Source organism: Protopterus annectens, chromosome 7.part1, assembly GCF_019279795.1.
Source record: "Protopterus annectens isolate FY-2018-M chromosome 7.part1, PAN1.0, whole genome shotgun sequence".
Taxonomy (NCBI): Eukaryota; Metazoa; Chordata; order Ceratodontiformes; family Protopteridae; genus Protopterus; species Protopterus annectens.
This window is the reverse complement of record NC_056740.1, coordinates 342760213-342774166: the sequence shown is the minus strand read 5'-3', so window position 1 is coordinate 342774166 and position 13954 is coordinate 342760213. Positions and strand designations below refer to the sequence as shown.

General features: G+C 42.3%; 1 protein-coding gene across 1 annotated transcript in view; it reads left to right on the top strand.

The window, feature by feature from the left end:
• Positions 1 to 13954, top strand: part of DNAH12 (dynein axonemal heavy chain 12) — a 4520724-nt gene that overhangs the window by 3342430 nt on the left and 1164340 nt on the right. The window contains exon 47 of the mRNA XM_044078497.1: positions 9881 to 10012. Coding sequence (XP_043934432.1) covers positions 9881 to 10012 — 132 coding nt within the window. The remainder of the gene's footprint in view (positions 1 to 9880; positions 10013 to 13954) is intronic.

Below are 13954 nucleotides of genomic sequence, written 5' to 3'. Positions count from 1 at the left end.
ACCCATCTGTGTCAAGCAAAGTTCTTCATTAGCACTCTTCAAGAAAAATCTTGATGAGTGGATGGGAAATAGATAATACACCCCGGGGATCACTTCTGTGTCTCTGCTCGACAGTGGCACAGGAAAATAACTTTCTTGGGTGACGTAAGCCAGGGAACCTTGTTGCCTAGACTTACATAGGCCCTTGGGCTGATAGCCTAGTACCTACCTATGAACCTATAATAGTCAGGTGCCAGGATCCACTACATAATGCATGCACTCAGGTCCCTGAACAACAGGTGCAAATATGACTCTGTCATTGTACATGTGGGTGTGAATGACCTGAGACGTACCTCCCTGGACTACATGAAAAGAGACATGGAGGACCTCTTGGATTATGTAGCCCAGGTGGGAATGACCCTAGCCCTGAGTAGAATCCTACCATCACCCAGAATGATACCACAGTAATAGCAGGAAATTATTGATTTCAACAATTGGCTAAGTTTCTGGTGTCATTCTAAGGGGATCCAGTATCTGTCTGCCTGGGATGACATGATTGACAGACCACAATGCTTTGCCAAAGATGGCCTGCGTCTGTCACCCCTGGGCTTCCGGATACTGGCCAAGGCTTTTGCCACCCTGTAGTGCCTTTTTAAGACGGTGTTCCTAAAATCAAATTACCACTGTAACAGCTACAAACAAATGCAATCTGAGTTTCATGCTGCTCAACACTAGAAGTCTAAATATCAAAATGTACTTGCTCAAAGCACTCCTTAAAATGGAGAACATTGATATTTGTGCTGTAATAGAGACCTGGTTCAAGGCAGCAGTAAGCATCCCTACACTTACCAAGCTATAACTCATTCAACACCTTTCAGCCACAGAACTTGGACCGAAGCTCCAAAGGCGGTCATGTTTCCATATTCATAAAGGATGTGCACACCTCCAGACTGGTAGCCCAACATAATGCAGCAGAGATACTTCAGGTGCAGCTAACATTGGATAAGACATCAATTCAAGTCATAGCCTGCTATAGGTCCTTAACCATGTCCCAAGACTCACATTCCACATTCCTAAGCACTCTGGAGAATATTAGGGTCCAACCTAACACTCTCATACTGGGCGACTTCAACTATCCCTCCATTAAGTGGGAAAACTACTCATGTACAGATATACTTGCCCAACATGTCCTGGAATTCATTAATTCCGGTGCCCTGGACCAGCTCGTTCTTACCCCCACTAGAGGTAGCAACATCCTTGACCTGGTCATTACTAACATGGGTGACTGTTGCTTTACACTAATAGTCAACGCATCCCGTGTTAGAACCGGCCACAAACTAATCACCTTGGAAATCCACATCCCCCTCCCCCCCGGCAAAGGTAACCACCATGAAAAACTTCTCCAAAGCTAACTTTGGGTTCCTAAAAATAGAGGTAGCTAACTTCATGGCACCCATGCAAATGGAGAATAGTTGCATAACCGCTGAATCATACACCAATGCACTGTACGAACACGTACACAAATGCATGGATCTCGCCATACCCAGTAGAACCAAGACACTCTCCTTCAAAAAAAAGGAAGCCAATCTGGTGGTCCCCTGCCATAAATAAATTCCTACAACAGAAGGAGGAAACTGATGCGGAATAAGGTGAAGTCCCAAGACTGTAAAAACTCCCTTATCAGCCTCATCAAAAAGTTGAGATCCCTCATCAAATCCTCTAAAGCTAGCTATGAAAACAGAATTGCAGCAGATAGTAAAGACAACCATAATGCCTTCTATAGTTATGTAAAGAATCTCCATGGCAATACCCAGATTTTCTCTGAGCTACTGCACAATGGTACCTCCTATACCGAGCCAACAAATATTGCCAATATACTGGCCGACAGATTGAGTGCCAACTTTACCCCCCCCCCAAAGTACCAATCACAATACTAGTAGATTGCCAGGCACCCAGTATTACTGCTGCACAGGTTAAAACAGCACTGTCCAAGGCCAATAATACAGCTTCTATGACAGTATCCCTGGCTGTGTTCTACATGAAATACAGAGTGAACTGGCACTTCACCTGTATGCCCTGTTTAATCACCTCAGGCTTTGTCCCTACTGAATGGCGCACTGCTATAGTCATTCCTATCCATTAGCCTGACATGTCTGATATGCAAAGGTATAGAACGCATCATCATGGACCTAATAAACAAGGATATAGGGAATCTCCAAACTCTGGATCCCACACAGTTTGGTTTTGTGAAGTGTAGATCATGCCTGCTCAACTTGGTCGACTTCTTTGAGTCAGTCATCAGAGGTGTGGATGAAGGCAAGATGGTTCATACAGCCTATCTTGATCTGGCCAAGGCCTTTGATACCATTCCCCACTCAGGAATCATAGAAAACCTCACTAAGCTAGGCATCAACCCCTATATCACTAGGTGGGTTGCAAACTGGCTCACAGATAGAACCCACAGTGTAAAAGTAGCTGACCCCAAGTCAGACTGCCAGCCAGTCACGAGTGGAGTCCCACAGGGACCAGTCCTGGGTCTTCTCCTGTTTGGTATCTACTTCTCAGCAGTCCAGTTCAACATGAAGGGACTCTGGCTGACAAAGTTTGCAGACAATTGCAAGTTGGGAGCCATTATTACCTCCCAAAGTGATGTTGGTATCGTACAGAAAGGCCTCACTTAGACCAACGACTGGTGTCAGAACCATGGCCTTAAGCTCAATGCCAAAATGGGAAAAACCCAGTTACCATGAATTACCACATTGATGGTAGTCCACTGAACACAGAAGGCGTTATAAGAGATCTGGGAACACAGGTTGACAGCAACCTCTCTTTTGGCCACCACATTGCCACTGTGGTCAGAAAGTCCTTCTATGTGGCACATCTCATTAGTAAGGGTTTTGCATCCAGGAAGAAAGAGGTCATTGTCTCCCTCTACTCTCCCTTCATTCGGCCAATCATCGAGTACAATTCCCCATTTGGCATGTACCTCACTAGACACCTGCAACAACTGAACCATTGTAATAGACAGGATTTGAACCCATGTGGGGAAACCCCAACAATGTTATGGTCTCAGCGTTACACTATCAAAAGCTCACTTAAATGAAACTGCAGTACACCTAACATCACTTCTCTGAAATACAGCAGTACAAAAAATGAACCAAACCACATCCTGCACCCCCACAACCCCTGCATATTATATGTACCATCTCCAAGATCGCACTACAGTGGGACAAGTGTAAATCTCCTTATCCGCACTGTACTGTGATCTATGCCAACAAGCTCCGACAGCTATAAATGACACACTCCCAGTAATGATTTCCACAAATACAGATAAACACTGCACTTGTGTAGTAACACCAGTCCAGATGTGTTCTTTGTTTCAAAGAAGTGATGTTCGGTGTACTACAATTTAGTTTAAGTGAGCTTTCGACAATGTAAGTTCCGTAATGTGAAGGTCGGTGAAGTGTGTTTTCGTTGATAAATAGTATATATATATATATATATATATATATATATATATATATATATATATATATATATATCTATATATATATATATATATATATATATATATATATATATATATATATATATATATATATATATATATATATATGGATCTACTTTGAAATCCCGACACCCAGAATATTGATGTTCAAAATCCTGAGATGACAATCATGAAACCATGGAAACTGGAATGTTGAATGTTTACTAGGGTAAGTAAACATTTGGTCAAATGGAAATGAAACTCATGCCGAGGTAAGTAAAACTCATCTAGGTGGGGGGATACACCTCCCACTCCCCCAACTGTATATACCAACTCCAGGATTGCACTACAGTGGAGAAAACGGCATGTTGGCAAGTGTTTACTTACCTTAGTAAAAATCCAAAGTTCGAGTTTCCACAGTTTCGTGATTGTCATCTCAGGATTTTGAACATCGATGTTCTGGGCTTTGGGATTTCAAAGTAGACTGATGTATATACATATATATATATATATATATATATATATAGATATATATATAGATATATATATAGATATATATACAGATATATTTTATATATATATAATATATATATATATATATATATATATATATATATATATATATATATATATAGACAGATATATTAGAGAGAGATTAATGTTTATTTAGACTGTATTCTATGTATCATTTTTCTTACCGATTAAAATGAGATTCTTCATGTTTATTCATGCAAGCACAACTGAATATAGTGCTGTATTATTTCGTACTGCTACTACTTGATATTTATACTATGTTTTATTTCACTGATAATGCGTCTGTATCTGTTTGCTTTGTACCAGTGCCCTTGGTCACGTGTAAGAGTTCAGTTGTCACCAGCCCATTGACCCAATTAGCAAACAGCCACATAAAAATATAAACCAAATTTCAGAACAGAAATGAATTATAGAGAATTATCCACTGTTAGACTACTTTGGGATCAATGTTACTTATTTTGCATGGCTGAAATGTAGGAAACATTATGAGACTATAATAAGAAGGCTTGTGGATGCCTAACCCTCAGAAGGTAAGCGGTCATTCCATTATACTGACAGTTTGCATGAACCGTTCTGAAGTGCTCTGTGGAGTTTTGGAGCTCCCACATCTAAAAGTACATAGAAAGAATGGCCAATGTGAAGGAGAAGGTAACCAGATTACTGCAATGTCTAAGCTAGAAGTCATAAAAACACTGAGTTAAATAAAATTGTACAACTAGAGGAAAGCAAAGACTGGGGGTGGACATTACAGAGGCCTTAAGGTACCACAAAGAATATATAGTGTTAAAGAGGGAAGCTTGTTAAAAATGTAATGAGCGGGTACTGGAAGCAGAATTTGAAACTAAAACAGTGTCAAGTCATTGTCAACATAAATAAGTATTTTTCAATGAAAGTTCAATGAACACATGGAATTGACATTATTAAGAAGCAGTTGACTCAGACATTTTACACAAATTCAAAGGTAAGTCAAAAGGCATTCCTTGCATAGTTTACACAATTATGAAAACTGTGCATCAGCCTATTAGACCACTTGGAGGATATATTCTGGATTGATTGCTTAGACTAGTTTACCCATCCATGTACTGAATGATTTCTTAAAATTCTGTAATGAGGTTTTTGGGGGCATACTGTTTAACATGTCAGCATTCAACATTATTCTTAATTCCTCATTGTGACGTGCTTTGTAGGCTAGGTGTAACTTCCCACACAAGTATCTGTGGCTTATTGAATATAATTCTATAGGTTCATAGGTTCATAGGTAGGTATTAGGCTATCGGCCCAAGGGCCTACGTAAGCCTAGCCAACAAGGTTCCCTGGCTTACACCACCCAAGAAAGTTATTTTCCTGTGCCACTGTCGAGCAGAGACACAGAAGTGATCTCCGGGGTGTATTTCCTATTTCCCATCCACTCATCAAGATTTTTCTTGAAGAGTGCTAATGAAGAACTTTGCTTGACATAGATGGGTAGCCTGATCCAGAGTATGGGAAGTCTCTGGGACAGGAATCTATCCCTCCAGCATGTCCTGTTTATTGTGGTGACAAGGTTTAGGTCCCTAGAGTGTGTAGCTCGGAGGGACTGGGATTTCTTTAGGTGTAGCATGTCCAACAGCTCTGGGTTTGATATAGATTTGTATGTTAGGCAGAGATCACCTCGGAATAGGCGATATGCTACAGAGTAAAGCTGGAGTTTTTTGAGGCGGTCAGTGTAGGGCATTTGTTTGAGGCCAGTAATCCTCTTTGTGAGGTACTTCTGTGGCCTTTCCAGCTGCTGCAGATGTCTTGTGAGGTACATTCCAAAAGGGGCATTGCACTCTATAATGGGTCTAATGAGTGTCGAGTAGAGGGGAACAATGACCTATTTTTTCCTGGATGAGAACCCTTTTATGATGAGGTGTGCCATGTAGGACTTCCTGACTACTGTGGCAATGTGACTATCAAAGGAGAGACCACTGTCCACCTGGGTCCCATGGTCTCTTGTCATGCATTCAGTGTTAAGTAGATTGCTGCCTATGTGGTAGTTCATGGGTACAGAGTTTTTACCAAAGGGGATGACACTGCACTTTTTGGCATTGAGCATGAGGCCATGGCTCTGACACCAGGCATCTGTCTCAGCGAGGCCCTTCTGTAGGATGTCCACATCATTTGGAGACTTGACTATGGCTCCTAGTTTGCAGTCATCTGTGAACTTTGGTAGCCAGAGGCCTTCTGTGTTAGCCTGTACTTCAGAGAAGTAGATACCAAACAGGAGAGGTCCCAGGATGGAACCCTGTGGTACTCCACTTGTCACTGCTTTGAGGTCAGATTTGGAGTCTGCAACTTTTACAGTGTGGGTTCTCTCAGTGAGCAAGTTGGAAACCCATCTTATGATGTAGGGATTTATTCCTAGTTTAGTGAGTTTATAATTCCAGAATGGGGAATGGTGTCAAAAGTCTTGGTGAGGTCAAGATAGGCTGTGTGAACCACCTTACCCTCATCTACGGCTTCGGTGACTGCCTCAAAGAAGTTGATCAGGTTCAGGAGGCATGATCTGCCTTTCACAAACCCGAATTGGGTGGGATCCAGAGTTTGGAGGTTACCAATGTCTTTGTTTATGAGTTCCATGATGATATGTTCCTTGGCCTTGCAGACCAGGCTCGTCAGGCTAATAGGTCGATAGTTCCTGGGATCAGTGGTGGCTCCCCCTTTGTGGAGTGGGATAACGGTTGCTGTGCATCATTCAGTGGGCACAAAGCCTGATGCAAGGCTATTATTGAACATGGTGCTTAATTGGGGAGCCAGTTCATTCTGACATCCATGTAAAACATAGCCTGGGATGTTGTCAAGTCCCATGGATGCTGTGTTTTTGGCTTTAGAGCGTGCAGCTTTTACTTGCGTAGTTGTGATTACAGGGACTCTGCATTCTTCCTGTATAGATATGGGCCCTATAGGGGGTGAGAGGGGGGTAAAGTTAGCACTGAACCTGTCTGCCATGATGTTGGCAATATCAGTTGGTTCTGTAATTTTCTTGCCTTTGTGCTGTAACTCAGAACAGATCTGGGTGTTGCCATCAAGATTCTTGACATAGCTATAGAATACTTTGTGGTTGTCCTTGTAATTAGTGGCGATTTTGTTTTCATAGCTAGCTTTGGAGGATCTTATAAGGGATCTCAGCTTCTTACTGAGGCTGACCAGGGAGCTCCTCCACTCATGGGATTTTACTCTCTTTTGCAACAGTTTCTTCCTTCTGTTGTACAGTTTGTTTATGGCTATCAGCTTCAGCCACACAGTATATGAAAAATAAGTCTTAATTCTTTCTGTATATTTCCAATAATAATAATAATAATGTCACGCTATAACAAAATGAGAGGACAGATTTATTTTCAGTTATGTGTTTGCCATCCTACCATGTATTGTATCTTGATTGTCTTGGCACTCCCAAGTCTTTAGAAGACAAAGAGAGGACAGGGGCATTCTAATATGGTGATGTTCTGATGGTCAAAGATTCAAAGAAACTTTATTGTCATTTAGGACCACACAAGTGCAGCATAAACGAAATTACAAATGTCAGCTCACAAGAGAAATGCAGTGCAATAACATAGATACAGCGGTATCAGAGAATAACATAAGAAAGAAAATAACACATATGACATGCAAGAGGTAGTTCACATTACATAAACACATTTGATAACCATTATCCAGTGATAAATAATAAAAAAAATACCCACCACCAAACTCTTACACTGTTAATTTAGAGAATAAATAGAGACTAGTAAATAGCAGCTGTTTAGTTACCATATTACTCTTGTTAGCTATCATGTTGCATAATAGTAATGCTGGTGGTAATTGCTCAGAGCAGCAGGATTAAATGAAAAAAGAGGCTTCAATGTATCAGGTATTATGGTTGGTGTCCATATTAATAAGCCTCACAGCTGTAGTATACAAACTGTTCCTGAATCTGGCAGTCCTACAGTGGAAGCTGCAGTACCTCCTTCCAGATGCAAGTTGTGAGAACCAGTTGTGGTTTGGATGGGTCAAATCAGCAAGTAGTTTATATGTTCTCTTTCTTGCTCTTGTAAAGAAAAGCTCCTGAATAGAAGGCAGGTTTGTGCCCAAGATTTTCTCAGCCACCCTCACCACCCTCTGTAGTTTCTTCTTTTCAAAAACTGTGCAGTTGCTGAACCATGCTATGAAATTGCTAGTGAGGATGCTCTTGATAGCTCCCCTGTAAAAAGTGGTAAGAGCAGACAGTGGGAGCCTAGCCTTTTTGAGCATTCTCAGGAGGTGAAGCCTCCGTTGAGCCTTCTTGACAATATGGTTGTTATTAGCAGCCGAGGAGAGGTCATCAGAGATGTTAAGGCCCAGGAACTTGGTTGTTTAGACTTTCTCTACTACCTCCCCTTTGATAGTGTGTGGTTGGTGAACAGTTGCCTTTTTCCTGAAGTCCATAATCATTTCTTTGGCCTTATTGTCATTCAGGTCCAGACTGTTCCTGTCACACCAGGCAATCAAAGTGTTGACCTCATCTCTATAGTTATGTTTATTCCCACCACTAATGAGACCCATGACTGTAGTATCATCAGCAAATTTTATAATATGGTTTGACTTATGTTTTGTAGTACAGTCATGTGTGAGGATGGTGAAGAGCAAGGGGCTGTGCACACAACCTTGGGGAACACTAGTATTCAGGACTATGCATTTAGAGGTGTTGTTTCCAGTGCATGTCCACTGGGGTCTACCAGTCAGAAAGTCAAGAGACCAGTTACATAGGTGCTTGTTTATCCCGAGTTTTATGAGCTTATCCACCAGTTGCATCGGTATCACAGTGTTGAACGCAGAACTGAAGTCGATGTACAGCAGTCTTACGTAGTTGTTCCTCCCTTTTAGGTGTTTTAATTTAAGGTGTAGTGTGACTGATATAGTGTCCGCAGTTGATCTTTTTGCCTGGTATGCAAACTGGAGTGGATTGAAGGACTTAGGGAGGCTCGCAGATAGATGTTTCTTCACAATTCTCTCAAAGCACTTTATGATGTTTGAGGTTAAGGCGACTGGTTTGAAGTCATTGAGGCAGGTAGGTTGGGTTTCTTCAGAAGTTGGACAATGCTTGTTTCCTTGAAACATGAGGGAACTTTCTCCATAGCAAGGGATGAGTTGAAGATATCTGTCAGTACCAGGCATAACTGATCAGCACACCCCTTCAACACTTTGCCAGATATGTTGTCTGGTCCAGCTGACTTCCTAGGATTCACCTTTTTAACCTGAAGTCTCACCTCCTTGGAGTTTAAGGTGAGCACTGTCTCCTCTTTGTCAATTTTTGTTTTAGAAGTTTGTTTGGTCAGGAGGCTTGTCAAGGCGTCTGACCTTAACACCACCTGTGGACATCAGTGTGGCTCAAGTACAGGTCCTCCATGCATCCACCATCCCCTTTTTGTGAACTGCTGGCATCCCTTCACTTAATCTGCCTAGGCTACAACCCCTGGTATTGATCATGGACTGTTCATTAGGCAGAAAAAAGCCCCACCCCCCAAACTCCTCACTCATGATCAGTCCTCTCTCAGTTGACTCACTGATTGAATTCATGTCACCAAATCATAGACAGGAGCTGTCCTGTTCCAGCAGTGGGCAGCTCAGTTCTAGATCATTATTTTCAGGGTTAACTAAACTCTGTCAACCTAAAATAACCATGAGCATCTTGAATTTATTAGAAAGTCATCTTGAGACCATTCTAGAAAAAAATATTTGACTTGCTTCTAATAATCCTAACTGAAAGTCATTTAATTTAAGTTTTAAAATTAGGTTACTGTTTCATATGAATTCAGAATTATTAAAAAAAAACAGATTTCATATTGCCTTGTACAGCCATTCAAGCATATTTACTGATATCATATTTGTCTTCTTTTCCAGCCTACTGACATTACCATAGTGAAATCTATGAAGAACCCTCCATCTGGTGTTAAACTGGTTATGGCTGCTATTTGTGTGATGAAAGATATTAAGCCTGAAAAAATTAATGACCCTGCAGGAAGTGGACAAAAGGTAAAAATAAATAAATAAAATCAAAGAATAGCTGAAAAAAACGTATGTTATGCACACTTGATTTTATTTCTGCAGAATAGAATAGCATAGTGATGTCTGACTTTTGTGTTTGCAGTCTTTTCAAAAATAAGACCTTAGAAATGAAATTCACTAATTCAGCTGCTTGAAATTCTAGCAAGTGTATATATATATATATATATATATATATATACACACACACACACACACACACACACACACACACACACACACACACACACACACAGAAACCTTGCTTTTACGTGGAGAGTAATCATGGTCTTGCGGGCAGAAATGCATGCTAATATGGCAGTCCGTGGTGGCCATACCTCCCAACCATACCAAATTACTCCGTTTTTACCAAGTTTTGGGGGTCAAATAATAGGGAGCCATGATTCCCGAGTGGCACCCCTTCATTTCCGAATTTTTCCCAGCATTAATTTTTAAATTTAAATTTTTGTGGTTTTGAGCTGATGTCATCACGTGCGCGATGATGTCAGCTCCATCAGCCTGTCGAAATTGAGCTCAAGGGCTTGTGTGCATGCATTTCTGGCATTTCCGGTGTTTTTTGAATGCGGAAATGCACTTGAATATGAGCGGGAAACGACTGCTGCTGTTGAGCTGGCTGCTTTTGCTTTGGAAATTGGAATGGATCTACAACTGCTGCTAATTCTACTTCAGCCTTTGGAGAGCGGGAACGACTGCTGTTTCGTGGAGTGCTTTGCCAACTGTTGGTGCTTTGCTATGGATCTACAACTGCTGCTTCTACTTCAGCCTTCGTGGCGGGAAAGAAATGACTGCTTTGCATAGAGGTTATTGCTTAGCCATTTAAGTTGGGGATTCTGAAAGATGTGTGCATAGCAATGCTTTTACTGTATGGGAGCAGAATTGCTAACATTGGGGTTTTAAGCATTCTTTATTACTGTAGTATTATTGTCCAGTTTTGTAGCTTAAATTGTTCCTTAGTAGATGTTTATATTTGTGATTCATAGCATTGTGTCAGACTCTTCATTATGTTCAGAGAAACGCTAAGAAGCTTCATGAAGTGATTGGGTTTAATTTTTTTTTTTTCTTAAGCAAGGAGTTATATAGATCTGCCATAACTTGTTGAATATGCTAAAAGTTTTGAGCTTGTATTTTTAGTATGCTGATGTTCATGTTATCTGTGGAAGGGTTTCAGATCTGAGTGGTATTAACGTAATATGCAAATCGTTTCGTGTTGCTTATTTTTTTGTTTAGGGATGTAATTTCTTAAATTATTTTAATATTTATTTTTTTCTGAGATTCATCTAAAATGGATGTCACATCATCTTTATTTAGTATAATGAAAATATAACTTTGTTAATTGTCAGATGATAATATCATTCTGTGTAAAATAATTGTTGCTACTATGCTGTCTTAGTGTAACAGATGGAGAAAGTCTATGGAGTAACCTGATGACTGGTGGCAAAGTGTGTGCGTGTGTATGCCCCAGGTGAATACACCTGGTGGCTAGAGGTACTCAGGCTCAAACCCTGTACCTTGGGTACAGGTAAAAAGAGCCTAACATCCCTAGCCACCACCACTTGTGAATTTATGCTTCATACTTTTGTTTTGTTCCTCATAAAACCTGTGGTTTTTCAGGATTTTTGTGGCAAACCACTGAATGATTGAATTCACGAAATAATGACAGGCATTTGAATTTCAGACTTCATATTCTTCAGAAAATAAATGGTAACACAAAACCTTTTATTCTAGCAATTTTCTAAGTTTATAAGATCAGTATTTGAATTGTGTACCTATTTTCGGGCTGTATTCCTCCATTACTAGCTTTGTCTAGGCTTTTTGTGCTAAGATGATGAGAGCTACGGTGAAGTGAGAACTGAATTCTGTATTCCCCATTACTGGCTTTGTCCAGGTTCTTTGTGCTAAGAGGTTGAGATCTATGGTGAGAAGTGAGAACTGAATTCACTAAATGATAGCCATTTCAGTTTCAGTCTTCCTTCCTGTCTTTCAGGAAACTGCTGAATGTTAAGTTGTCAATCTCGCCTTCATTCTTGCTTGATGGGTTCGGAGCCGATCCTCGGCTCCGACTCGGCACTTTGCTAAGCTCGAGAGTCACTTTTACCAGCTCGAGGCAGCCCCATATCCCATGATGCAAGGCGGTAAGTACCCAGATCTCGTTTGCCGCTTCGCTGATGAGGTCCTCCTTTTGCCAGCTCCTGGTAAGTGTTTAAAATAATACTATTTTTGCCCCTTTTTTACCTTAAAACTTTATATTTAACGTTTTTAGTTTAGATTAAGTCCCTTTCTGACTAGAAATTCCCTCACTCCTTTATTTTTTTAGTCAGGCCTTCTCCCCTCCCACCCTCCCCCCCTTGTTAGGGTGTGTGTGTGTGTGTGTGTGTGAGAGGTTAGTCATCTTATTATTTTTGGGATAACTGGTTCTTGGGACTGTGTTGTGTGTGTTCTGTTACAACCATGTCCAAGGAAAGGGTCTCAGGCTTTAAGAAGTGTGACTCGTGCTGTCAGAAGATGTCTCTGACAGACGGTCACACTTCATGCTTATACTGCCTGGGACCTCTCCACCTGCAGGACTCCTGTGCAATTTGTCATTCCTTTAGCCAGAGAGTCCTGCAGGAGAGGAGAAACAAATTGATTTTAAGGGGCCTACTTAAACCGGAGGGCTCTCCGGCTAAGTCGGCTCCGAGTAAGACTTCCAAGTCTTCCAAGGCCCAGGCTTCTGTGTCTAAGCCTGCGGCCTCGGTTCCGACTCTTTCAGAGTCGAGATCGGCTGGAGCCGATCCTGGTTTGTACAAACCTTCGGCACCGGTGGCTATCGGTGCCGATACTGGTTCGGTCACATCGGTGTCGGCTCCGATTGGTTCCGACCACCATGTGGCTCAGGCTTCGGTGTCAGCGCCGACCGGCTCCGACACCCTTACCTTTATGTCTGTATCGGCTCCGACCGGAGCCAATGCATCGAGACCTTCTGCCGGTGCCGAAAAGTTGTCGGCTCTGACTGCATCCATGGTTTCATCGGCTCCGATGGTTCCTTCGAAGAAGAGGTCCAGGTCCCCTTCCTTGGAACCGATACTCTCGGCTCCGGCCTCACCTCTCCTCTCGGAACGGAGCCATCGGAGCCGATCATCTAGGTCATCCAGGCTTTCTGACCATGATTTAGAGAGGGTGGTCAGTAGATTATTAAAATCACAGGCACTGGCCCAGATGCTACATAGTCCGTCTCAACAGACAACTATTAGTCCACACCCCCTTGCAGTTCCTCCTTTGACTCTACCTCAGAGTTTGGAGCTGGAGTCGTCGGGAAGAGTTTCTGCTATGGCTGAGGGACGGATACCATCCCCTTCTGCTCCCTCAGCCTCTACTCTTATCTCCTCTTCGAGACCTTCCTTAGAGGGATTCAGTGGTCGGGCTTCCCTGGTCTCCTCCGAGGGGGTGAGTGGCATCGGACCCTTGTCCGACCCCACTCTTCCCCTTGGAGCCTCGGCCTTGGTGAGCTCGGCCCCGACATCTGCCTCGGAGCCTTCCTTTTCGGTGGGCCCTGGAGTTCCTGTTTCTTCGGAATGGGTTCTCTCGGACCTCCCTGGGAGGGGAGCCTTCGAGGTGATGAAGAGTGTGCTGGCCACTGGACTCAGCCAGCAGTCTGTTCCCTTAGCTCCTCCCTCTACGGTGCCTGTCAATATCTCTGCCATCTCTCTTGCTCCCGGACCCAGAGATCCTCCGCCTCAGGTTTTCCCACTGGGAAGAACCCCCTCTTCCGAGGATTCTCCTGATCAGTCAGGGGATCCTCCGCACAAGAGGACATGTAAGAGGAAACACATAGACTCCCCCGAGTCTATCACTTCAGATACCGACTTAGATGAGTCGGAGGGATCCCCAAGATCCCCCTCTGAGGATGTCTCATTTTCAGACATCCTAGAACTC